This window comes from Phocoena phocoena, chromosome 13, assembly GCF_963924675.1.
Source record: "Phocoena phocoena chromosome 13, mPhoPho1.1, whole genome shotgun sequence".
Taxonomy (NCBI): domain Eukaryota; kingdom Metazoa; phylum Chordata; class Mammalia; order Artiodactyla; family Phocoenidae; genus Phocoena; species Phocoena phocoena.
Genome location: NC_089231.1, coordinates 67,443,408 through 67,469,806, shown reverse-complemented (window position 1 = coordinate 67,469,806; position 26,399 = coordinate 67,443,408). Strand labels below are relative to the sequence as shown.

Below are 26,399 nucleotides of genomic sequence, written 5' to 3'. Positions count from 1 at the left end.
TTCTTCCCTTCCTGAGCGCGGGCGGGTCTGGGCTGAGGGCACCCGATAACCTCCCCAGCACATCTGTGGGGCCCCATCGGGCCACAGCGGAATCCCAACTCACAGAGCAGGGAGGTGGCCCCTCTGTGACAGGAAACCCCGGCCCAGATGTGCAGAGCCTCTGGCCCCGGCGTGCAGCCATCAAGGGGAGAGGGGGCTCCAGGTGGCCTCCAGGCCCCTGTCCTGTCCCCCCAGCCAGGGGAAGCCCAGTGTACAGACTCCCAGGTGCACACTCTGACTGGCCCCCTCCCACCCCTGCTCCAGGAGAGCCTGGTTGCAAGAACTGACTGCTCCCGTGAGGGACAGAAAGAACTCAGGCGTGGTCCAAAAGAAAGCAGGCAGCAGCCTGAAGGAGAGGTGCTTTAGGGCTCCCCTCCTTGAGGGGATTCTGCAACAGGCCAGCCACACCCAAGGTGCCAGGGAGGCTGGGGGACCCCCAGGCAGGAGGGTCTGGGAGTCTCTTCCCTGTTCTGAACCTTCTGGGCTGTTCAGAAGCAGCAAGGAATGAAGAGAAAGCCTGGACCTCAGAGCCAGGCAGCCCTGGACAGGAATCACGTGACCCTGGCTAAGTCACTCCACCTCCCAGCGCATAGGTCCTTTGTCTGGAGAACAGTGATAGCTCATCTACGCTCTTTAGGTGAGAACTGAGGGAGGTGAGGCCCGGAGCCAGCAGAGCGGGGAGAGTCCAGGACCTCAGGCAGAGGGGCCCTGGGGAGCTGTGGGGCAGGCATGGCCAAGGCCTGGACAACCCCAAGGACCACAGCCTGGCCTGCTCACTACAAGCTCTTTATTAACAAGTTGATTAAAAAAGAAGAGAGATAGAGATGTAAAAATACTTTTTTTGGAGGCCCCAGGAAGGGAAGGCACTGTCAGAATTCACTTGGCCAGGAAAGGCAACAGAGCCAGAGGCAGATGGGAGATCAGGCCTTCTGGGGAGCAGCCGGCCCACCCAGGGCTGAGAGGGGGAAGGCTCGGGCCTCAGGCAGGGAATGTGCAAATGCCGAGGCCCCGCAGGGAGTGATGGGTTGAGGGGCTTCCTGGAGGAAGCCCTGAGCACCGTGTTCCCCTGCGATGGGCAGACACGCGTGTCCACGTGAGAGCCAGTGTCTGCACGCAGCTTACATACACAGAGCGGAAGGAGGAGTCCCCCGACAGGAACATCCCAGAGCTTGAGTAAAAAGCTTTGAGAAGTCTCTGGAAGCTTGAGGACAAGGGGAGAGCCTGGAGGCTGCTGTTCCCCTCAGGGCCTCAGGAGCCCAGACCCTCCTGCCGATGCTGGAGGACCTTGATGACACTGCCAATGCCATCCTCAGGAACCTGCAGGCAGGTGGACAGAGGGAGGGGTCAGGGCTGCCCAACTTCCTGGGCCAGCTGGGGCTACCTCCTGCCACCCCACCCCCTCAGCGTCCCTCCAGGGGCCCTGGCCCCAGCCAGCAGCGCTCACCAGGGCATGGTCGAAGTTGAAGGTACTGATGTAGTAGGCGGAGATGTCGGCCGCAGCCAGGGGACCTGCGATCTGGGCCACAATCCCACACTCATCTGAGGGTTGAGGAGAGGTCCATGTGGATCGCCCTGATCCCCACCCCCACCCCCAGCCCTTCCCAAGCCCCCGACACATGAGGTGCAGCCCTCACCAAAGCCCAGGGGCTGTCCGCCGATGCGCACCATCCTCCACAGCTCCCCTGAGGAGCTGGTCAGCAGCAGGTCACTGGGGAACCTGGGGAGGCAGGTGGGCAGTGGGCAGGGCACCCCTGTCCCCTCCTTGCCCCACTATGAGCTCCCTGGGCAGGTCAGCCTGGTGACCTCGGAGTCTGCCGCTCTACCCCCTCCCTCCCTGGGGCTGGCTTAGGGCCTATGGCCCACCTAGGGTCAGGGGTCACATACTTTTTCTGCGTTTCAGCATCCATGACAATGGAGATGTAGCCCTCAATGAGGGAGAAAGCAAAGAAGGTGATGGAGCTGGATCCAGGACCACCGGAGGCTGCCTCCTTAGGGGGACTGGGGAGGGAGAGTAGGTTCAGGTGCTCTGTCCACTCCACCTCCCTGTTGGCCTCCACACCTGGGAAGGGACTGGCACAACTGGTCCTGGGCAGACCCTCCTGTCCCTGGGCCACTTTCTCCCCTTCCAAGCACCCTGACCTCCTGCTGGTGTAGGTGGGGATGGGGGAAGATGATGAACCCTGCTTGTGCCAAAGACACAGAACCCAGGGCCGGAGGGCCTGCCAGGGCACAGCTCAGGGGTGGCTCTGCCCACACCAGAGGGGAGGGCTCCAGCTGCGGCATCAGGACCTTGCCTGAACCTCAGTGCACGATACATGTGCATCGCAGGCTGCCAGGAACCCCAGACACAGAACAGGGCACAGAGCCCGCAGAACCAAGGGATGGGCGGAAGGTGGTAGGAAAGAGCACGGGGAACAAGATATGAGGACAAAGAGACAAACGCAAACAAGGCCCACCTGTGCGAATAGAAGAGGACATCAATGAGGGTGGTGGCGATGGCTGGCAGCGTCTCAGGGTCCAGCGTGAGGACACAGAAACGGTTCTCTGGGCTCTGGATGGGATGCACCGTGGGGCTGGGCCCTGCTCCGGAGGGACAAGGTGGTGGCAGGTGAAAGGGCGACTGTGGGCTGCGACGCCCCCTGGTGGCCAGCCAGAGAGGAGGCCTGGGCTGGGTGCCGGGTCACGGTCTACATGCAAGTACCTGCCTGAGTTTTCCTGGCCCCATCTCCCTATCTTATGAGGGGGTCAATGTCAGCTGGTCTCCCTAAGCCCACAGACCCACCTGCACACGGGAAGGGGCCCAGTGGGAAGAGGAGCCCCTGCCCAGGCCTGGGTGTCAGAGGGCGGCCCTCACCATGCTGGGCACGGGGAAAGCCGTTGCTGGAATCATCCCTGGCAACGGGCACAGGCTCCCCGCCCACCTCTCGATAAATGTCGAACTCCTGGGCCAGCGTGTGGATCACCACGGACAGGTCCTGCTCTCGCACCTGGGCCACAGGAGATGGCACAACACATGGGTCCCCAGGCACCCATGCCCACCCTGCCCCGCACCAGCACCTGCAGGAAACTCACCAGAATGAAGTCTGTCTGGTAGGTGGACAGCATCAGCACCGACACGTGGTGCTCGGCCAGCGGTGCAATTACTGAGCGGGCGATCTTGGTGACCCCAGCAGCCTGAACTGCTGCGCCACTGTGGGATGACACGTTCAGCACCAGCCACGTGGCCTCAGCCACTTGCAGGAACTCAGATGGGGGCAGCTCTGTGGGGCAGGGGGCACATGCCCAGTCAGGGCCTACAGGGCTGGACCCTGCCCTCAGTTTCCCTGTCTGAGCCTTGGAGAGTTCTACCAAGGTCAGGTCAGGTCTGGAGACTGGAGCTGTCTTCCTCCCCCAAGTTCTGCTCCGGAGACCTGCATGTCTGCAAGGACTGAGAGGTGCTTCAGGTGTTGGCCTGTCAGGGATTGTAACTTCCCAGTTAAGATTGGAACTCCAAATCCAGACAGAGCTGGGTTCCAATCCCAGCCTCACCATTTACTTTTTGCTGACCTGGGGCAAATGATTTAACTTCTCTGAGCCTTAGTTTCCTCCTCTGTAGAATGGGATGACAGTATTCTGTGGGTTCACAGATGCCTTATACCACATGGCACCACCAGGGGGAGCCAGCAGACCACGTTGGCTGGGGGATGCCCTTCCCTCTGAGCAGACCCAGACTTTTCTGCTGCACAAATAGGGAAACTAAGGCCTGAAGTGGCGCTATGCGGGATGGACCAAGCCCCAGTTGGCTGGCCTGAGGCTCCAGGCCTGTCAGGATGGGTCAAGCTGGCAGGAGTAAAAGGCAGATGTCAGCTCCAGGGACCAGGGAGGGACCAGGCTGGCGTCCAGTCCAGAGCAGGGGCCACAACCAGGCGGGCTGCTAATTGCCCAAGCACAGCTAGGAGGCCGGCCAGGATCCTGCCCTGGGCTGGCTGCCTGCATTCCTTCCCCAACCCTCAGACTCCTGGAGTCGCCAGACCAGTCCAGGAGGGGGTGACCCACACCAGGGAGAGAAGTCCAAGGAGAAATAGTCCAAAGGCAGATGGGGGTGGTGGTGAAACAGCCACAGAAACCCGATTCTTGCCCCAGAACTGTAACTGAGGCCCTGTTGCTGGCCTGCGGCTGCTAAGTGTCCTCCACACACAGCCCCATTATAAAGCCCTCGTGGGACCCTATAAGATCAGAACCGTAACTATACCCACTTTACATAAGCGGAAACAAACAGCTCAGAGAGGGGAAGTGACTTGCTCAAGGGCACACAGCCAGTGAATAGTGGAAATGGATTCGAACCCAGATCCATCCTCCTTCAAGGCCCCAGCTCTTGCGACCTTGGATCCTAACATTCGGTGAGAATCTGGCAAAGAACGCAGTCTCCTTCCCCTACTCCCCCTCCCCAGCCCAGCCCCCACCTTTGAAGCCCTCCTCGTCCACCATGAGCGTGTAATCCTCGGGGGTCTCCGTCAGGCTGAAGAACTTGCACCTGGTTGGGGGGCGGGGGCATCTTCAGCCTGGGTGGGGCGGAGGGGGCGGGTAGACTCCCGCCGGGCGCCTCCCTGCCCCCTCAAGCGTCAGTTTTCTCCCCAGGACAGTGGGGTGTGTGCCCCATCTCCGGAATTGCGGACTCCTTTCCGCCTCCCCGACCTCTGCAGGAGCCCCCTGCCCCTCCATTCCAGGAGGGAGGAGAGGCTCACCCGCGGCGACAGTCCCGGGGCGTCGGACCTTGGGCCCCCAAGACCAGCCCCTCTGACCCGATGGGAGGCATCTGTAAAAAGCTCCCCGCGGTCGCCAGGAAGGAATGCCCCCACCTGACACCACCAGGAGTTAAGCATTGACCATCCCAGGCTGTTTGCGCCTTAACCGGCCCTGGGAGGGGGCCTCACGGGGCCGGATAGGCGGCGGTCCCAGGGAGCGTAGGCCCAGGCCGGATGGCGGCCGGGGGTGGGGGGAGGGAGTGTGGCAGAGAGGGCTCTCCCCGCCTGCTGCCGCTGGCCCCGCGGCGGTCCTAATCTCCCGACCCCGTCCCAAAGCGACAGTGGAGCCCACCCCCATATGTGCCCCGAACCCGGGCGCGCACCGGCTTCGGCGGGGCAGGAAGAGCAGCTTGATGAGCGGGTGGGTGTAGAGCCAGAGACCGGGGCGGGCGAGGCTCAGCACCCGCACCCGGTGCTCTAGGATGTGCAGCTCCATCGCTGCCCGCACGGAGCCGACCCCGCTGCCAACCTGGCCCAGGCCGTGCTGGGGGCGGGTCGGTGGGGGCGGTGCCGGTGGGCTTAAAGGAGCCGGTGGGCGGCCGAGTCCACGCCGCCACCTACGCCAGCTCCCTGACGGCCACGCCGTGCGGGACGGGCGGCCAATCCAGGGTGGCCACGCCTCCTTCTAACGCCGGAGCCACACTCCTCTCCTTCCAGCCCGCCGAACTCCGCCCCTGCTGCCTCCTCCCCCTCGTCAGTGGCTCGGGAATCACCCTCTGACCCCACCCGCGTCGAGTGCTCTAGGCCCAGCCCGTGCCTCGCCCCCTCGCTGGGCTCCGCCCTTTCCGTTGGACGCCTGCTGCGCTGGGGTCCGGAGCCAGTGGATGCTTGGGGTCGTTTCTGTCCTTGGGCCCGCATCTTATGATTAATTTCACTGAGCCCTGGAGGGCCACAAGACGAACCGGGGCTGGGCTGGGACAGAACGCTGCCCCCAAATCCGTGGAACACGGAGGGGTGGGGTCCACTGTGCAGCCCAGGCGACCCTGTGGTTCTCAGCCAACAGTGTCCTGGCATCTTTCCCCCTCCTTCCTCTCATGGCTCAGCATGGTGCAGGGCCACCAGAGCTGGCTGGGGTGGTGGAGACAAAAGACCCCCAGCAAGGGCTGTCCAGGACTGGTGTTGATACGTACCCCTCCGTGCTTTGTGAACCCTGTCAGTGGACTGACAAGGTGAAACCTAACCTGGACTTGGTGGCCCCCACATCTGTTCCTCTCACCCAACTTTCAGAAAAGGGAGGGCTCCAGCCACCTCTGAGCAGCATGCTGTGGGGTAGGGAGCTGAGGGTGGCCAGGCCTAACACTTGCCCAAAACTCAAACTTTGGGGGAACAGGGCCATGCATCTGGGGCTCACTGGGTACTCAGCTCTCAGCAGAGACTTAAGCCTGCAGTCATTAGCAGAACTTACGTGGCCTGAGCACATCTAAACTTGCTTCATGCCCAAGCAGGCCCCCCCCAGCACTGGCAGACACCCCAGATCTGAGGCTTGTTAGTGCCAACTTGGGCTCATTTCAACATTAGGGCTGGCCTCCTCAGGTCTACGAAAACCCCAGTGCTGAGCAGGCACCAGCACACCTAGGCTGGCTCCTAGCAGGACGGAACACGCTCCAGGGGCCCTTGTCTGGCCCGAGCGTCTGCAGGCCTCAGATGCGAGGCTTTGAACCAAACAGGTTAAAGCAGGCCTCAGGTCTGACTGGGATCCAGCAGGCCTGAGCAGGCCTCCTGCCTGCTCAGGGGCCTCTACTGTAGGCGAATGGAAGTGGGGCAGCACCTTTCCCGCTGGACTCTCCGGCATGGTGGATCCCAGTGGAACACTGAAGCCACCACATCCTGGCCAGTCCCCTGGAGGGCCAGGGGGAGGGGAGTGTCCTCTAAGGCTGAGGCCCTCATCTCGTTGATGGCAGGTGCAGATGGGGTAGGGAGCCACAGGGGTGAGGGGTAGGAGGTAGGATGTGGATCGCTTGCTCTGACAGGTTCATGCGACCCTTGACCTCCTCAGGCCTCAGTATCCCCAGCTGTACCAGAACAAGATGTTCCAGGCAGAGCCCTGCGATGCCTAAAAGCTCCCAGGGAGGCTCTACTCCTCTCTCTCCCCCCTCCCCCATGGCCTGGCCCAGCTTGGTGGCCTGCCAGGAACAGCCACTATTGTTTGACTGGAAAAGCTGCTTCCTCAGCAGAAGGGGGGCCTCTCCCAGGGACACCCTGTCCTCGCCCTTGCTGGTCATCAGTTGTGACCATAGTGCCTGCATGGGTCCTCGATGGCAGAGTCCGGTCACCCTAGTCAGGAGAGGTAGTGAGGGGCTCTGGGTACAAATCTGGATCAGCTTCATCTTTCCCACTCAGCTCCTCTGTTTCCTCATCTGTAAAATGGGGATAATAATAAAGCCTACCTGATCAAACACGTGACACAACCAGTGCAGCCAGGCATATTATAAGTGCTCAGTAAATGGCAGGCGACCTCTTATCACAGATCGAGATTTCACTCCGCACCCCTCTAACTTTGACGGAGGCCTGGGCTGAGCATGTGAGGGCATTCATGATCACCCACCCTTGGCACCAGCACCTGACCCAGAATGAGCACTCAAGTACCTTACTGGGGCCCGAAGTGGCATCCAGGCCAGCCCTTGGAGGAGGAAGACCCTGAAAGAACCTCCTTAAGGAGCCCCTCCCCTTCTGTGATGGGTAGGCATCAAAGCCTGGGAGCAGGCCCTGCTTTGCCCCAGCACTGGTGACCCTCCCTCATCCATGGCAGATGGTGGCCATGGGGCAGAGGGGATGGAGTAAGGGGTACAGGGGCCAGGAACAGGGGCTGGCCCTAGACCTGGCATCTCCTCTGGCAAAGGTACTTCTCAGAGAGGTTCTAGTGCTGGGCTGTGACCAGGATGGGGGGCTCTGGAGGGTGTGCAGAAGAGATGCTGAGCACCAGGGTTGGCACCCCCTTCCCAGTCCCTAGCTGCACAGCAGCTCTCTATACAAGCGTTGTTTATTTCTGTACAAAACCATGTTTCTATTTTACACAAAGAGCACCCCACCCTTTTCCCCTCCCTTTCCCCTCACGTCAGTGCCCTAGCCCTGGGGAGCATCCCCTCAGGAGGTGGGTGCTGAGTGAGGCCCCACCCATCGGCCCTCACTTCTGCCTGCCCCAGCTGGGCCGGCCCGAGCTCCACTCTGGAGAAAATAAATAAGGAGGCTCAGGCAGAATCTGTGCTGGGCCAGCTAGACTCTCTGCCACCCAGGGGCCAGGCAGCCAGGCCCTCAGAGAGTGGGCAAGCCCTGGAGTGTCAGTCCGTGAACCGTGTAGGTGTGTGGAGACCCCAGCCCAGGGGCCTGAGCTGCCAGGGTTACAAATAGGTGTCCTCACTCTCCTGGGATGTCAGGCTCTCCTGGGAGCAGTGGTAGGCTGAGTCCTGGGGAGCTGAGTCTTGGGGGTCCTGGTGGACCGGGTCCTTTGGGGGCACATCCCGTGGGGGACATGCATCTCCCGCAGCAGCTGCCACCTTGGCTTGACTTGGGGTCGGGGGCTTGTCCCGCTGCCCACTCGCCTTCACCTGCTTCCGTTGCTCCTTCTGAACCTGCTTGGGCGGCTTGTACTTGCCTTTGGAACCAGGGAGGGGGGCATCTGGGGGCAGGCGGATGGACGGTGAAGGTTGCAGGGTGGGCCACGGGCCTGGCTCTGCCTCCAGGATGGCTTTGGCACCGTGCAGCCTGGGTGGAGAGTGGCACTGCAACTCACCCCGGGTATCCTGCCAGCGCCGCAGCTGGATGAGGTGCTCACGCTCTATCTGACGCTCTGTCACTGGCAACTCTACCACCTGTGGGGGCAGTGACAGGCGGGTGGGCACCAGGAAGAACCTTCCCTTTCTGCCTCCCAGCCTGGGCCCCTGATCTTCCTCAGCTCTCCCAGCCCTGGTCACTAAAGGCTGACCACAGGAAGGGTGGCGGGTCTGGACCCTGTGGTGGTCACAAGTCCCAGAAGTGAGTGCCAGGTGAGCCAGGCACTTGAGACCCACTGCCTCAGAGAAGAAAGCTCATGAGTCCACTTGCCTAAATATGTGTCACCTCATTACAGCCCCAGAGACAAAAATTCACAAAAGAAAGAAAAAAAGTCTGGGACTTTGGTGGTGGTCAGTGGTTAAAACTTTGCCTTCCAGTGCAGGGGGTGAGGGTCCGATCCCTGGTCGGGAAGCTAGATCCCACATGCCTCGGGGCCAAAAAACCAAAACATAAAACAGAAGCAATATTGTAACAAATTCAATAAAGACTTTAAAAATGGTTCACAAAAATAAGAAAAGAAAGCCAAGGCCGTGGTTGTAGGGCCAGGGAGGATGCGGGTGGTGGGTTGCACCTACTTTTATTCCCTAGAACCTAGGCCTGTTCCCCCTCTTCTTGTTCAGACAGAAGAATGGGGCCTGTCCACACTGCTCTGGGCTGCTGGGCACAAGGCCTCAGGGGTAGAGAGCTACCAGGCCCCCCGCCAAAGGGCCCTCAAGTCTCCCGGTGGTGAGGGGAAGGTGTGGGCTGTACCTCCTGGACCAGGAAGGCCTCCTGCATGATCTTGGGGCTGAGACTCCGCAACCGCTCGATGGTCTCGTACTGGCCTTGGCAGGCTTTGAGCTTCTCGGGGGAGCCCAGTGCGTGCTTCAGCAGCACCAACCCCACCCGGAAGATGATCTTGACTCCTGCATGGGGGAAGCGGGCAGTGAGTGCAAGGGGTCCTTTAGAGAGTTTCTCTGGAAATAGAGGCCTCCTGTGGGCTGGGCTGGGGGCAAGGGTGCTCCCCTGAGCCCAGCCCGGTACCTTCGCAGAAAAACATGTCCCAGACACGCAGCACAGAGCTCCAGGGCAAGGTGCGCGAGAAGGCACACATGAACCACTCTGTCATGTAGAGCAGCGGGTCGATCTTCTGCTGGCTGAGGTGCTTGTGGGCCACGGGAGACACCTTCTGTAGCAGCGAGAAGAGGATCTCCCCATCCAGCTGGATGGCCTCCTGGGGGGACAGTGAAGCCACAGCGCCATAACCATGGGCCCACAGCAGCCAGGGCAGGAACTACGCCCGGCCCCAGCTCCACGCAGGCATCCATTCGTTCCTCAGGCGGCTAATGTTGCAGGGTGTCAAGCTCATGCTGGGTGCTGGGATACAACAATGAGCAAACCAGACACAGCTAAGTCCCCCTCATGGGGCATGTCGTGCAGAGGGCCAGACAGACATGAATTACAGAAGCAATGAGACCAGAGGGAGGGGAGAGGGAGGGGGCTAAGTGACCAGAACATGGCGGGAACAGGAACACTGGGGAAGCGTGTGCCGGAGGTGCCACCTGTCAGAGTCAAGGACAGCTCCGGAGGGCTGAAAGCTGAGGGAAAAGTAGAGTTAGAAGTGGAAGGGAAGGAGCAGAGGTTTAAGCCTATGACAAGGCCGAGGCAGGGAGGAACTCGGTGCACTGGAGGAACAGCGATCCTGCAACAGCCTTGCGGCTGGAGGCAGCGACGGAGGGAGTGTGGGACTGATGAGGCTGGAGCCTGGGAGCCCTGACCCTGGCAGGCCTTGGGACTTCAGCCTGAAAGCAACAGAAGGCTGGGAAGGACTTAAGTGGGGACGGGAATGGCTTAGAGAGTTAAGGCCTAGACAAAGGGCACCCAGGCTGGGGCGGGTCTGAGGCCAGGGCCCAGGCCCAGCAAGTACTCACCAGTTTCTCACTGTAGTAGCCGGGCAGGTACTTCTCACAGATCTGCACCAGGCACCAGAAGGCTTGCTGTGGGTAAAAGAGACGTGAGGCCTTGCTGCTGGCTGTTCCCTGCCCGCCAGCCGCTCGCCCGCCCGAGGCCTGGTGGTACCTCAGCAGGCATGTGCATGAGCAGGACGGCGGCAATGGGCGCCTGGGCCTGGCAGTAGCCCTCCTCAGGTCGGTACAGTGTGTAGGCCTTCAGCACACGGAATAGGTCCTGCTGGCTGTGGAGAGGCCAAGCGGGGCAGGAATGACAGGTGTGACTCTGCCACCCACTACCCTCACCTGTGCCCCACCAGATCGGACCTGTCTCAGAATTGCACTTCCCTGGAGAGGGATGTGACCTGACTGTGGTCACCAAGGGGTCAGTCTCCCACTGTAGCACATCGACTCTCACCTCCCCCATTTGACAGGTGAAGGCAGCGGCTCAAAAAGAAAGCAGGGGTCAGGGCCAGGGCAAGATGCCAGATACAGGGTAAGGATGTGTCTGGGTTGGAAGTGTGAGCCCCTCACTCAGCAGCTGTGGCCTCTGAGCCAGGCCAGCTTTGTTCCAGGTGTCTGTCTTGGTCCCAGGGCCTGGCCTGCCATATCTCTCCTCTCCTACATACCCTCTGCCCACCCAACTCTCTCTATCCTTCTTTCTCCCCACCAAAACCTGTTTCCAGAAGAAGGCCAGGCCAGGCAAGCCCTAGCACTCTGGGGAGTAAATGATGAAGTTGCCCCAGACGTAAGAGGAGAAACTAAGAGGACCCATCAGACTCAAACCAAAGAGGGGAAACTAACAGTGTAGTTTGGGGCCCCCAACTCCTGGGACCCCAAGATACCCTCAAACTCATTTTACCTCCTCTCTCCCTTTGAGGGAAAGGGCGAAGAGCCACCTCCAGCCCACAAGGCCCAGCCTGCTCACCCATGGCCCCCCCGGGACACAAACATCTCGTGGAAAGGGAACTGCCGGTGCAGGTCACGCTCAATCACATCCAGCCACTTGGGGTCCCCGGGGGACATGTCCAGCTCCTGGAAGCAAGGTCAAGAGCATCTCTTAGGAGTTAGGGATGGCTAGGAGGATACAACTGTCCCAGGTTTTGGAGGAGCACCCACCACCAGGGAAAATGTCCACCCGATCCCATCAGAGACTGGGCCTTCCCGAGGACAGGTCAGACAGAAAGCTTGGGCAGGGGCAGAGACAAGCAGAGCAGAGTCCTGGAAACCCTGATAGGTGATCCAGGCTCCAGGAAGACCAGTGTGGGTAAGAGTGTCCATCACAGCTGTGGCTTGAAATAACCTCTAGGCATTTCATTCAGGACTCAGACACCTTATGTTACACCCTAAAGATGGAAGGCGACTATCAAAGTAATGGCTACCACCTGGAAGCACCACTCGGAGCACAGTTTAAGACGGCACCTGTGGGCCTCACTGACTGTCCTCCTCAACCCCCAAAAGGCAGGTCCTATCATTACACTGTTCACAGATGAGGAAACTGAGGATCAAAGAAAAGCTACTTGCCCAATGCCTCGTGGTTAGAAAAACGGTGTTGCTGGGCCTGGAAGCCAGGTTGACTCAGAGCTGTCAATCCCAACTCCTCTGCTGCCCATCTCCCTGTACAAGTGGTGCCACATATTCAGGAAGGGGTGTGTGTGTGCGCCCTGCTGCACTGAGCACTGTAATGACACCTGTCAAACCATTAGCCTTGGAGCTATCTCTGGGTGCTGGGGTTTCAACAAACTTTTACTCTTTTCTTTGAACTTCCGTGAGCATTTTAGCATGAGTTCCATTTATAAAAACAAAGCTACGACACACAAAACAGTCACTACTTGGTCATTTGAAATGTTCTATATCTTGACTTGCTTGTTGGTTACATGGGTATTTATTATTTGTCCAAACTCTGAACTGCATGGTCAAGATCTGTGCATTTTACTTTACGTAAGTTCATACCTCAACTTTAACCAAAGAAAGAAAAAAATCAACGGGAAGGAAACCTAGAGGGCTGACCAGAGAAGCAGACAAAGTACTCATAGCCTGCCATGCTGGGAAGTGTCAGGAGAGGCCCCCAGGAGGAAGGCTGGGTCCTCAGCAAACACATGGATGGGTGTAGACCCAGGTACCTGCCCAGCAGGTGACTTCATATAAGTCCCTTTTGCCTTTTGTGCCCCCTCAGTGGGGGTGTCCCAGCATTGAAATATGGACCCTCGGGTGCCAGGTAACTTGACATGAGAGAATAAGTACTGAGAGAAAAAGCTGACGCAGTGCTGGAGGCTGGAGGGTGGAGGGAGGGGCCAGGCGCTTCCACGGAGGGCCCTGGAGCAGGCACATGGCTGAAGAGGTGGACATGCAACCTGTAGAGCCCCGCACACCCTCAAGATGGGGGCCTGTGTGTGTCCTATGCACCCTGCAGGTCAGGCCCAGGGCTGGATACTGTCTGAGTACGATGCAGGTTTGCTTTTGTCGGAGGGAGAGGAGAGTCCCACAAGTTCTCCTGAAGGTTCCAGTGAGGTGGGGACCTGGGAAACCAAAAGGTCAGTTGCTAGGATATGCTCACCGGCTACCTCACCAGACCAAGGCACTCGGCCACACAGGGGTAGGTGAGAAAGGAAAAGGTGTAGCTGAAGGGCCTGCAGGGAGAAAGGGTACTGGGAATCAAAGGCAGGTGTGGGCCACTGGGGATGATGCAGCTACCGCAGCCCCCAGGGAGCCTGCAGGCGCTGGCGCCATCATGAAGTGAAGCCAGAGAAGAAAACCAAGTAAGAAAAAGGCTGGAAGGTCCTGCTCTGCCTAAGGAAGGAGGAAGAAGTAGCAAATGCTGAGAAGAAGGAGCCACCAGGGGCTGAGGAACCTTCCCTGACAGCTGAGGTTGGGGTCAGCTGCCTGGGTCTGTGGGGGAGCACAGGAGCAGGATATGCTGCCACCACCAGCCCCATCACTGCACCCTTGCCTCTGCGCTCTTGTGCCCACAGCAGCCAGAGGGAGCTTCTCATCCCCGTCCACCTCCTCTACCTCACCCCCAGGCAAAGTCCTTCCAGGTGTGTTCACAAACCACTGTTCTGGCCCCCAGGACTGCTTTGGGGACCCACCACTCAGCTTCAGAGCATCTTAAAGGCCTTTCTTGGCAAATCTACCTCCTCCCACAAGCAACCTTCAAGACCCCACAGAGGTGGTCAATTCCTCTCTGGACGTACCACTCCCCAGACATGTAAAGCACATAGAACTCCGTGCTCCGCTGCTCACACAGGATGCGTTCATGTCTGCTAACTGTGGAACCAGGAGGCTGACTGGGCCACCCAAGTCTTGGCTCTCATGCCTGTGCTCTGGCAGCCAAAGGTAAGCTATGGGCTTGAGGTGAGACTCCCACCCCTGAACCTCCCACTCTGCCCAGAATGCAGCCCCCTGAAATGGAAGAGATGGAAGACCCTGGAGTCCAGAGGCCACCTGAGTGGGGCACAATATTGGTGCTCTGTGGGACAGTCCAATCGCCCTGATTCAGGTCTGACCCCGGCCAGACACTCCACCAAGCCCTGATCCCCCGGGGCCAAGTGCTGCCAGCAAACAGCTTTCACCTCCTCCAGGTCAACGGCAGAAACTCTAGGCTGCCCTGCCTACTCTTCTCAAGGAACAGGTTTGGCGGCACAGGCGTGTTCACTGAAGCATGAAGCATGTCAACAAAGAGCTGGTGGCTGGCAGCTCTGTCTCATTGCCTGTTACCAGCTCCAAGAGCTGGGAGATACCCTGATGCCTGGGGCCAAGTCTGGCAGGTGAGCCGGGGCAACCCCAGGGAAGCCAACTGACTCCCCTAGTTCCCTAGAGGAGCAGGCTAGAGGAGCTGCCCAGCCCACGTGGGCCCCAAGAAGCCCCATGAATGGCGGGGGTATTCTTCACACTGGCAATCATGGAGCCAGGGGGCAGCAGGAGGGGAAGGCATGGCTTCAGAGGGTAACCTCTCTGACCCTGACTGGCTTCTAAACTATAAGGATACTGGTTTGGCTCTGCCATCCCTAGTGCAGACAAGCCCATAAGCAACACAGGTGAACCATGTCTAGCTGGCTTGGACAAGGCAGGAGAAAGAGTAGAGGATGGGAGGCCAAGAGGTGTTAGGGTTCTGTGGCCCTGCTGGGCAGGCCCCCAAAGGCCCAGAGCACAGGGCCCAAGGCAGTCTGGGAGGTGGCCCACTGAGTCCAAGAGAGCAAACCTGGGCGGTTGTCAAGAGGAAGAGCTGGAAGTGGGGGGCTTCAAATCTGTCCATCCCACTGAGGCCTTCTCAGGGCTGGAACCTCAGATGAGCAGTACCCCCAGGAGTCACAGACTGACCAGGCCTGGCAGTCAGGCCCTTGACAAGTGATCTCATCAATCACTCATACTGCTAAGGTCCAGGTGAGCACACAGAGGATCACTGCCACGCAAAGGAAGTCAAGAGATGAGGATGGGAGGACAGGGTGAAGGAAGGGCAACTCACGTCAAACTTTCCAGGGTTCTGCTGCAGCTTCACCTTGCCTCCTGACAGGTATTGCCAAGCACGGCCCCGCAAAGAAGGTGGGATGCCCTTCTGGCACCGCAGACGAATCTGAAAGTCAAAACAAGGGCTGTGCCTATGCATCCCACTGGGCTGCTCCCCCAGAGGCTGTGTGCTAGCCCACCCCTTCTGCTGGTGCTTGTCAGGCCTTCAGTGAGCATGTCAGCAAGAGCCGAAAAGGGGAGAAAAGAGGACTTCTCCCCTGTTGCTACAACACTGCAATCAGATATGCTGCCACCAGGTGATGGCAGAGTCCCCGTGTTCCCTGGTCCAGTGATAACACAGGTATTCTTTTTATTTTTTGACCACGCTGTGTGGCTTGTGGGATCTTAGTTTCCCGACTACCAGGGATTGAACCCGGGCCCTCAGCAGTGAGAGTGCGGAGTCCTAACCACTGGACCGCCAGGGAAGTGCTCAACACAGGTATTCTTGAAGTCTACCACAGGATTATGAATCCCCATCACCATTTACTGAATCAAAATGGAACCATACAAGTTAGAGGATCCCCATGGGATGTCACCAGGAAGGGATCCGCACAATGTGGAACACAGCTCAGCCACAGGGTGACCCAGAGATGACCCAGAATGTGCCCAGACACATGGCCTGGGCACTTTCATGGGAGTGTTTGTTTAAGCAGCTATGTGGCAGGACACATCCGGCCTAGAGAAAAGACCTCAGCAGAATTCAGAAGGAAGATGGGAGCTGATAAAAATGGCTCCCTCTTTGTTTGGTCAAGAATCCCCTCTCAAAAAAAAAAAAAAAAAAAAAGAATCCCCTCTCTTCTGCTCTCCCTGACCCTAAGTTCCCAGGATTACCAGACCGCGGCCGACGCAGCTGGCCTGGGTACAAGTCCTGATTCCAACCCTTGCTAAATAAAATGGCACAGGCCTTCCCCACTACTCACAGCGCTGACCTTAGCCAATCACTTCTCATCAACAGTAAGATCAAAATGATAACAACTAGGATTCTATTAGAAGTGGGGTGGTGGCAGGGGGGACATGCCTAGCCTGACACAGTCTGTATTCAATAAATGATGGCTTCATCTCCACCCCTCCAATCCCAGAAGGATGCCTGACACAGAAGCCCTGGGCCTCAGGCTCGCACCTAACTTCCCCTCACCTGGAAACCCCCTCAAAGAGTCCCATTGGAAGCTCTCAGAGGAGGGAGCACAGAAGGCCCGGGCTTCCTGATGACCAGCACAAACAAGGCAAAACTTTCCAAGGGTCAGAGAGAGTCAAGAACCAGGAAGGAGACAGGCAGACAGGCTGAGGGCAGTAGGGGAAGAGCAGAGTGGCTGGTCATAGGAGCCAAGTTGAGCTTCTGGGACTGCCTGCCAAGTGGGGAGAGGAAGGGAGCAGAAGGAAACTGCCCCAGACTCCACGAACAGTTTCCTGCTGCTGTGGGACAAGGGTCTCCTGAAGGAAGCCGCTCGGTCTGGGCAGGCTTTGGCAAAGGGAGGCCCAGAGCCACAGACCCTTTAGGCTCCCCTAGGGCCAAGCTCAGCTGGAGCCAGCCCCCACATATCACAGCCCTATCATACTTGGCCTGCCCCAGGAGAGCCCAGGAATAACTTCAGTTCACTAAGTTCTCAAAGAGGCCGCACCCTCACCCAGGCCCAAGGCTGGAGAGGTGGGGATGGAGAGCCAGGAATACAGCCAGCCTTTCCCACTCTGGCCTCTGGAATCTTCCTCAGCACAGGGGTGCTGGCGATCATAATCTCCTCCTTAGGGAGGAGGCAAAGGTGGGGATCAGCAATGATAAAGCTAGAGACACTGCTCAGCAAACAGAAAGCACAAGGGATTACCATTATCTGAGGTAAGGCCTTAGGAAAGGAGAGATGTGAAGCCACACCCAGCCTGCTGAACTCCAGAAGGGCAGGGCCAAACTTTGAGCAGAGCCCTACAGGGGAGGACAGAATTCCAGCTAGGGCCTGCCTCCCTGCAGGGCCTGGCCCCAGTCCTGGGGACTCAGGATAAGTGCAGTGGGTCTGGATCCACTTCCTGTTGCAGGTGTTGTCCTTCCTGTGCCACAACTTCCTGACCATGGGGAAAGCCTAAGCCTGCGCAGCAAGGCAGTAAGAGCTCCCAGGGCCAGCACTGCAGGAGAGAAGCAGAGGGCTAGGGCCTCTGGGGAGGGGAGGGTGCAGCCTCCTGCAGTGGCCCCTGCTGGGCAGGAGTAGCCTTGGCCTCTAACCACAGTGCCAGGGAAGCAAAGGGGAAGAGGAAGTGATGCTGGCTGCTCTGCTGAGAGAAGCTCCCCAAGGCTCCCCTCTGGAATCCCCATCTGCGAGGGAGGCTGGGGTGAGAATTCCACAGCCATCTCCCTGCCAGCCACTAGTCACCACAGCAGACAGTGGAGAGGGAGCTGAAGCTCAGCATAAAAGCCCGAGAACTGAGGAAGCAGGAAAACTGACCCCAGAGTCAGGCAGGAAGCAGCTGAAGAACAGCTGCTCTAAAAAAAAATTTTTTTTAAAGTGAAAGTTTTTCTATATTAGCAAAAAATGAATGCCCCAAAGCCCACACAGAACAGCAAGAAAGAGCCCTGGCCTGGGTGCACCTTTCCTCCCATGGGCTCAGGGCTTTACAGTAGAAGTCTTGCAACAGGATTGTTATTCCCACTTGACCAGGGAAACTGAGGCTGAGAGGGTGAAGTGACTCACCCAAAGTCACACAGCTAGCCACAGGCACGAAGAGAGGGAGGCGGTGGGGCTGGGCCCAAGCCGTTATGTGACCTTTGGTCCTGGGCTTTCTGTGAAGCCCTGCAGCCAGCTGTGCCAGCCTGGAGACCAGCATGTCAGCAGACAGCAGCAGGCCAGCGGGGTCACTGTGCACTGGGTACTTGTGCAGAGAGACCCGGCTGTGGGACTGTGGACAGGCCTCCGCTAGGCCAGGGAGTAAGTAGACCCTGTTGAGGTAGACAAGAGTATCAACACATACATGTGGTGGGCAAGGATGTTCCTACTGGGTGATAGAGCTAGTGCCTAAATATAGCCCACTAGAAAAGGACCACAGGTTATTTTCATTTTTATAAGACCATTAAACTGTGAGGTTACTTTTCTTTCTTTTTGCTTTGTCCAAGGGGTTAAGAGGGAACTCATCAAATTAATCTAGAGGGTGAAGAAGGCCCCTTATTGTGGTGGTGAAGAGTGCAGGCACTAAAGTTAGACTGCCCCGGTTCAAACCTTGATTCTGTAACCATCCATAAAGTGCGGATACTACCACCACTAATCTCACTGGGGTGTTTTAAGGATTATCCAAGTCAAGTGCCCAGCACACTGCAAGTGTATAACATACATTGGCTATTATTAGTGTTATAAAGTCCTCCCTGATAGGTGGTGAGCAGCAGTAAGGACTTCCCGCAGGAGAGCTGAAGAAAGCTGCCTGAAGGGCTTTTGGCTAAGAGCGGCTTTGAAGTTTGACTCCAGGACAAAGTTCTGTGAGTGTCTGAAGTCATCAAGGAGAACCAAGTGAAGCCTGGGACCTGCCCTCTAGCCAGCTTCTGTCCCCATTTCCAAGCTGGCAGGTGGGGACACCGAAGGCAGCTGGCGGTTGGAGAAGCTCCTGCTCCTCCAAATTGATGCAACTCTTCCCTCTTCACTTCCTCCCCGAGCTGTGACTCCCAGCCTGAGGCCCAAGGCCAGGACCCTCACCTTTTTGTGCTTCTTGGCCATCCACTTGTCCCAGTTGTTGAGCATGTCCAGCCATTTGGACTCCCTCTGCCTCAGCACCTCCAGGGGGACTTCCTCTAGCCTGTGGAGCAGAGGGCAGGGCCTGTCAGAGGTGCCAAGAGAAGCAAAGGCCCTGGCTAAGGCCCCAGCCACCAGCCTGGTCGGTCTCCATTCCTCCCCCTGCCCTCCATCCCTGCAGTTCCCTTTGGAGCTGCTAACTCATGGACACCCTAACACAGATGCGAGGGAATGCAGCCCCCTCCCTGGAAGGCATAGGCTGGAGAGACACTAGGTTCAAGTGCTCAGTCCCCCAATGCATCAAGGGGCCAGGAGTCACCGTGCCTCTCTGGGGCAGAGGCCTGAATGCCTGCACCTGTGCACCACAGCAAAGCATTCCCATGCTGGGTCTGTCCTGATAAATAAGCCTCTTTGCAGGGCCAGCATGCAAGGTTCAGAGCTGGATGAAAAAACTAGTCAAACAAGTACAGAAATAACATGCTCACCTCTGCACTCTACAAAACTAGTTACTCATAGTTTCCCCAATTACGCCCTGGCCCTTTCCCACCTCTCAACCTTTGCTCATGCCAGTCCCTTTGCTGGAATGCTCTCCGAGTTGTCTCTACCTATCAAAATCCTAAATATACTTCAAAGCCCCATCAAATGCCACTTGTATTTGTACATCTACTAACTGTGCAGTTGTCACAGCTACGCAGGCATTGTTCTAGGGCCAGGGTACCTGACCCTAGAAGCGCTCCTAGAAGAACTCCTGTGACAAAAACAAACTCCCAGCCCTCCTACTGGCCTCTGAATGCCCGCTAGAGCTGGTGGGGAAAACAGCCCAGCATGAAGACCCACGCCAGGCAGCACCAAAGCAGCTGAGGTAGGCTGAGGCGAAATCCCTGGCTTAGAGGGCGCTTCAAGTGAGTGAGCTTCTTCCAAGGAGTGAGACCCTGGAAATTCCTGAGTTCACGTAACTAAGGGGCAAAGAGAAGAAGGAGACTAGTGTTTGTAGGCTGCTTCCTTATTTAGCCTACAGAGCAATACTGGTAAGAAAACAACAACGAAAAAAAATATATATGTGCACTTCTCTACACACACATACACACTCTCTTAAAATTATTTTTAAAGTAGTGGATTATGGATCTTTTAAATTACTTTTTTGTGCCTTTTTTTTTTTCAGTTAAAAAAGTACTGACATTATTGACTCGGCAAGTTACCAAGGGAGGGTATATTGCTTAGAGTCAAACAGCAAATCAGTGGAAGAACCCAGACTAAAATCAAAGTCAGATCCTAGCCAAGTGCCTGCACTCAGTGCTGCCTGACCTCCCAGGAAGGAGCTGCCTGACCTCCCAGGAAGGAGTTGAGGCACTCAGGCAGCTGGGAGGAGGCTCGCAGGAACAGGACATGGTGGGGTTAGAGTTTGGCCCAGGCCTTGATTCTCTGATTCTATTTCTCCCGGAAGGAAATGCACTGCTCTAACTTTTACTGGTTGGAAGAGCAGAGGGAGGGGCCCTGGCAGAGCAAAGGCCCCCAGACACAAAAGGGCAGGTCCTCTTATTAAGTGTTCTTTATCTGGAGAACTGCACAGCCCTGAGAGCAGCCTTGGAGCTGAACAGCCAAGGAGAGACAAGAGCCTTGGGCAAACTTGGCCCCTTCTACACAAGGACACAGGCTACCACCCTCTGGAACTGCTGACCCTCTCACCACCTACAGACAGAACCAGGGCACAAGGATACTCTCCTTCCTATCCCTCCCCACAGGAGAAAACCTGAGACCATACCTTTAGATCAGGTAAATTACAAAGGAGTGTAAATTATGCACGTCTCCAGGCAGCCCCCAAAACACCCAGGGAGTGGAAACCAAAGGCCCAGCATCACAGGCAAGGTCCCCTCCCATCACCTACAAAGTACTCACTTATACAAGTCAGGGGATGAGCCTTCTAGCTGACTAAACAAAAGGGGTACCCACACTGAGTCAACAGGAAGTGCTGGCAGTTAAGGATGTGGATAATATCTGATCCAATCCCTCCCTAGAGCAGATGAGAAAATGGAGGCTCATAAGAGGGCAAGGCTTTCGCCTGATTACCAGTTTCCAGAGAATTCCCATCTGATAAAATATACGCCCATTTGATACCTCAACCCTCCAGTCTGTCTTTATTGATAAGATCTGACAGCAGGGCCCTAGAGATACCCATTCTCCCAACTACAAATACACAGGAGAACACATTCAAGTTCGGTGTTCTTTTAAATGATTCCAGATAACAGCTTTGGCAATTTCAAAGCCCCAACATCAAACCTCAAACCAGAATTTCAAATGGGTACAAAACAAACAACCATATTTCCTGGATTCTAAGACACTACTGATTTTAAACTACACCACTGATTTGGTAAGATCTGCTCAGAAACAAACAAAAAACCCACCACTGCTTTAAATGTACATGTCAATTGAAAGATCCATTTTGATTTTTAAAATCTTAAATTGGGAAAAATCTGAGGAAATATGGTCATTTGAGTGCCTTCTCCTCCAATAGCAGAGGAGTTTAACCCACCTGGAGGGGGTGGGAAGGAAGACACTAGAGGTCTGGAGGTCTGGTTGAACGGAGCACTCAGCACTTTACATGCTCTCTAACTACAGGTAAACTTCTCTTACATACAGGATGTGCGCCTGAAAAGCTGCAGGCTACCCATTTTTTAAAAAATCAGAAGGTTCACATACCCTTCAGTCTGGTCAGTCAGGATCTCAGAAGGCATCTGATCAGACTGCTGTCTGATATAGGAATCCCTTCCACAATAGTCCCTTGCCCTCTCTGAGGCTGTTTCCCTATACGATTGGATGGCCTGCATCGTGAATTGACCCTCAAAAGATGCCCAGAAAGGAGCCGTGAGATGAAGTTGGGGTCTGGGTATCCCTGCAAATGGCATAAAGGTGTAGAGGCCCTGAGGTGGCTTCCTCCTAACAGTGGGGGGAGAGCATGAGCCAGTTTCCAGTGACAGGGAAGCTGACCAAATGGCAGTTTAAGGAACCAAATGGCCCATGGGGGATGCTTCAGGTCTGAGAGTTTCACTCACCCTCTGACCTTAAGGTGACCTGAAGGAGTCTCTGCAACCAAAAGAGCCTAATGAGAACAGTCTCTAGTGGCCCAGCCTCTGCTGGAACTCCTCCAGGGATGGGGCCTCATTATCTCTAGGTAAAGCCACCCTTACTGTTGAAGTTTTTACTCTTAAAACTTAATTCCCCCAAATTTTCCTGGTATCTTCTATCTATAATCTCAATACCCCCTTCTAAGGCTGCACAATTCTCAGCCAGATCAGCCCCACACCAGGCACACACGTACTTATCCCTTGTCACCCACCCATCCCTACCTGGAATGCCCTTTCCTCTCCCCTCTCCAAGTCACAGCAACACTTTCAGGGCCCAATATAATAATAAAAATGACAACTTCAACAATAACAGCAGCAATAGTAGTTACCACCTGTACATCATTTACTACTTACCAACATCTTCCAAAACACTTATATATATCCATTTTCCAGAAGTAGAATCCAAGACTTAGTAAAGTTCAGTGCCTTGCTCAAGGCCATGTAGCTGCATTCAAACCCAGGCCTGCCTCACTCTACAGCCCATGCCCCTGTGTACTATACTCCTCTGCCTGCAAAGATCAAGCCCTTAGCCTCCACGCAGCCTCCATGCCTGCCCAGATCTCACTGGCTGTCCTCCAACCTGAAGACCTTCATCCTGACCTAGAACACCATTTCTCAAAGGTTTTAAACTGAAACTCCCAATAAGAAATACATTTTACTGAGGTTTTTTTTTTTTTTGGCAGTACGCGGGCCTCTCACTGCTATGGCCTCTCCCGTTGCGGAGCACAGGCTCCGGATGCGCAGGCTCAGCGGCCACGGCTCACGGGCCCAGCCGCTCCGCGGCATGTGGGATCTTCCCGGATCGGGGCACAAACCCGTGTCCCCTGCATCGGCAGGCGGACTCTCAACCACTGCGCCACCAGGGAAGCCCAAGAAATACGTTTTAGACTGAGACTAGACACACACACACATATAACCAAAATACATTTTATGAAACAATTTACTATTATATGTACTAATGTACCAGAAAATATGTAATGTACCATATTTTCAGTTCAATTTTTATATTATTTTTTTTAATTAATTTATTTTTTAAAATTTATTTTATTTTTGGCTGCGTTGGGTCTTCGTTGCTACACGCGGGCTTTCTCTAGTTGCAGCGAGCGGGGGCTACTCTTCGCTGTGGTGCGTGGGCTTCTCATTGCTGTGGCTTCTCTTGTTGTGCAGCACGGGCTCTAGGTACACGGGCTTCAGTAGTTGTGGCACATGGGCTCAGTAGTTGTGGCTCACGGGCTCTAGAGCGCAGGCTCAGTAGTTGTGGTACACGGGCTTAGTTGCTCCGCGGCATGTGGGATCTTCCCAGACCAGGGCTTGAACCCGTGTCCCTCACATTGGCAGATGGATTCTTAACCACAGCACCACCAGTGAAGCCCTATATTCTATTCTATTTCTTTTTTCTCCTTCTTCTTTTAATGCTGGTCACAATCCCCTAAAATTGATTTCAGCACTAAATCACTAATGAATCAAGACATGGTGTGAAATGAGCATTTCATTACAACTTGGTCACATTGCTCAGCACTGTCCCTCCCTAACTGGACTGGGTCTTGAACTTCTGTAACTCCCACCATGTACCTCACAGGTGTTCAACAGATGCCTGCCTGGTTTTCTCCATGACATTATTTTCATCTGTATTGCCTTCAGGGCTACAAGCCACTGTTGCCTACAGCAATTTTATTTGTGCCCCTAATAGCCCAGTGAGATCTTCATAGATTAATTACTATTTCCATTAGACCCATGAGAAACTTGACCCAGTCAGAGAGATTGTATGACTTGGGCAAAGTCCAAAGCTATTAAGTGGCAAAACCAGGGCTTTCCTTTGCCATAGTGACTCATGTGTTGCTTCTCACTCCCCTGGGCAGGTTGTGAGGAAATCAGGCCGTTCTCCAGGTGCCACTGTGGAGCTCTATCTCTGGCCCCCAAACCCCTGGAGGCAGTCTAAACCCTCCTCTAGTGTTCTGACTGTCTCAGTGAGCGGCTTGCCCCTACGTAGCAATGCTCAGTGAGGCCAATATGCTGGATGGGCAAAGCTCGCAAGCACACCCTCGGCCACCACCTCCTAAGGGAGAGAGGCACAGAGGAGAGAGAAGTGGGCAGCCAGAGAGTGACTGAGCCCAGATTCTGTCGGGCTCTCAGGCTGAGCTAGGTTTAGCCGTGCTGTGCCATGCCATGGCCCAAGGCAGCAGTGACACTCCATTGACACCAGGCTCTGCAGGCTCCCTAGCCTTCTCCCCAAACCCAGAAGCTAAAGACTTCCAAGAGCTCAGAGGGAGACCAGTTCCCAAGGCTACTCAAGACCTGGGCTCTCTCCGCCTTGTCCTTCCAGCCACGTATCAATACTTTCCACCCAAGCACACCTCAGCCCCTCCGGTTGGCAGACTCAGCCAGGTGTGGTGCCTGTGCCCATGACCCCTTTATCGAAAGGTGTCATAAACTTTGGTCCCAAGGAACCAGTGTAACCGCCTCCTCCAAGCCTCACTCTCTAAACCAGCCCAAGCAGAAGGCCCAAGGTCACAGACCTCAGGATTGATCCTCCTCATCTCAACCATCGGGAAGGCCAGGTGGAGTGTGGGAGAGAGTAAAAAGAGTGGGGACCTTGAAGCCAACCAACCTAGGTTTCCATTCCAGATTCTCCAACTGGGAGACAGACCTCTAAGTCTCAACTTCATCTTCAAGTGGGACCATACACATACCTCATACTTTATAAGGCCTAAATGAAGAATAGATGTGTATAAGGACCCAGCCTTGTGGGTGGCCAGCTAATGGTAGCTTTAGGTGACTGGTATTTGCAGCTTACCTAGCACTTTCACATCCCTTTTCTCATCTGACTGGTCCATACACACACGCAGCAGGGCACAATTATCCACATTTTACCCATGAAGCAATTGAGGCCCCAAGCGATTAAGTCATTTACTCAATGACACATAGACTGTAACTCTTGGCTTCTGACCCAACTCTGCCACTTTGTGACTACTCCACTCTCTGAGCTTCTGGTTCCCCACCTGTAACATGGGGGCAATACCACCCCTTCAGAGGGCAGCAATAAAGACCACATGAGACAGTAAGAGCTGATACATTTCCAGCACTCGCTCTGTACTAGCTCTGCCAAGCACTACATAGGCACACAAGTCCCCAAGGAAGTAGTTTTTATTATCTCTACTTAATAGACAAGAAAACTAAAGCTTAGCATAGCTGAATAATCTGTCCAAGGTTACACAGCCTGGAAGTAGAGGCTGCCAACTGAGTACAAAACTATCCAATAAATATAAAGTGACCCACATGTAACAGGGCCTCAATACCTGTTACATTCCCTTCTTTTTCCTTTATCACCCAGTAAAGTAGAGAACCACTACCCGCTGTGCTAAGACAGCGGAGTGACAAGCAAGAGTGAGCAAGATGAAAGTGCAGAAAATTGGGAAATGGATGTGCAATCACAGATCCAGGGACAACAAAGATGGGGGAGCTCCCCTCTCCCACCCAGAGCTGGAAAAAGAAGTGAGAATAAACAAAAGGCTGACCTACTTTGCACTCTCAGTAACAACCTCTGGAGTTCATTAACCTAAGAGGTGGTAATGACTAAAGTATAAATAGCTTTTATGCCAGCTCCATAATAACCAACGGCAGGAAACTGGAATCAAGAGAGGGTGAGTTGGTGGTGTGCAAATGGCTGATGGTCAGGGCTGGGAGGCCTGTGAGGTTACCTAAGGAGTCCACCCACTCCCCAGACAGCCAGGGAAGCCTGGAGACCAAAGGGTAAGTGATCTGCCCAAGGCGACGCTGTGAGTCAGGGTAGAAAAGGAAGATGGTCTGCAGCAGCCTGGTGCTCCCTCCTGCGTCCTGGCAACCCCTGACTTGGAGGTAGGGCAGTGTCCAGGTTGCCTGTCTGGGTGAGACAGAGAGTATGGTTTGCTTCACTCTCCCCCACTCCTGGTACAAGCTAGTTCCGGGCCTGCCTCCCTTTCCCATAAGGAATTCCCTGGCTTTGCTCCTTCCAGCCCTGGGTCAGTGCACAATGGTAAACAGTTTCTCTCCACCCTTCTCTGGCCTCAGTGCCATGGGCCTCTGCCCAACTCTCCACTCTGCACAGCCCCACCCTCCCCCGCCCATGTCAGAGGCAAGAAATGGTTCCTTTAAGCACCAGCCTTGCTGGCTCCAAAAAGCAAGGAATCCCCCTCCCCAACCCCCACTCAGCTAGGGAAAGGCACAGACCTTAGCAAAAACTCCCAGGGGAGCTCTCCCTGACAAACGCAGAGAGGTATGCAGACTATTCTCAACAGAAGACATCCCTTCCCCAACCCCCCACCCCTATGGGGCAGAGTACCACTTGAAATTCCCCACCGGCAACTGGGTCCTCAGGTCACAATCTCACTGTGGGCACCTGGGGGCCCCCATGACTCAATTACAGCCCCCCTCACCCATCCTTACAAAACTGCTAAATTTTATTGATAGAGCTTATCAAATCAGTCTTGATTCACTGCTTATCTCTGCCAAGACTCCTTCAAGGCTCGCTACTGCCCTCCTTGTTCAACAGAAACCTCAGGCCCTGGCTCC

The 26,399-nt window shown here is 55.6% G+C and overlaps 2 protein-coding genes across 4 annotated transcripts in view; both read right to left on the bottom strand.

Moving 5' to 3' along the window:
- Positions 1 to 811: 811 nt before the first annotated feature.
- Positions 812 to 5,428, bottom strand: CASTOR1 (cytosolic arginine sensor for mTORC1 subunit 1). Of its 2 annotated transcripts, XM_065889947.1 has the most exons (9): positions 5,147 to 5,428; positions 4,482 to 4,552; positions 3,112 to 3,299; positions 2,894 to 3,026; positions 2,496 to 2,619; positions 1,924 to 2,037; positions 1,674 to 1,756; positions 1,484 to 1,578; positions 812 to 1,356 (listed from the first exon to the last, which is right to left on the bottom strand). In XM_065889947.1, the coding sequence occupies exons 1-9, from the start codon at positions 5,257 to 5,259 to the stop codon at positions 1,288 to 1,290; spliced, it is 990 nt and encodes a 329-aa protein (XP_065746019.1). In that variant the 5' UTR covers positions 5,260 to 5,428; the 3' UTR covers positions 812 to 1,287. The 2 variants fall into 2 exon arrangements, with proteins under 2 accessions (XP_065746019.1, XP_065746020.1); XM_065889948.1 differs by lacking the exon at positions 1,924 to 2,037 and having other exon boundaries at positions 5,147 to 5,285.
- A 2,357-nt stretch (positions 5,429 to 7,785) lies between these two features.
- Positions 7,786 to 26,399, bottom strand: part of TBC1D10A (TBC1 domain family member 10A) — a 30,360-nt gene continuing 11,746 nt past the window's right edge. Inside the window, exons 2-9 of one of the 2 annotated variants that reach the window (XM_065889625.1) lie at positions 18,694 to 18,793; positions 14,988 to 15,095; positions 11,451 to 11,557; positions 10,653 to 10,767; positions 10,505 to 10,570; positions 9,618 to 9,807; positions 9,345 to 9,499; positions 7,786 to 8,632 (exon numbers count right to left, since the gene is read on the bottom strand). In XM_065889625.1, coding sequence (XP_065745697.1) covers positions 8,162 to 8,632; positions 9,345 to 9,499; positions 9,618 to 9,807; positions 10,505 to 10,570; positions 10,653 to 10,767; positions 11,451 to 11,557; positions 14,988 to 15,095; positions 18,694 to 18,793 — 1,312 coding nt within the window. In that variant the 3' untranslated portion in view covers positions 7,786 to 8,161. Of the gene's footprint in view, positions 8,633 to 9,344; positions 9,500 to 9,617; positions 9,808 to 10,504; positions 10,571 to 10,652; positions 10,768 to 11,450; positions 11,558 to 14,987; positions 15,096 to 18,693; positions 18,815 to 26,399 lie in introns of both variants that reach the window. The other variant, XM_065889624.1, reaches the window with a different exon arrangement.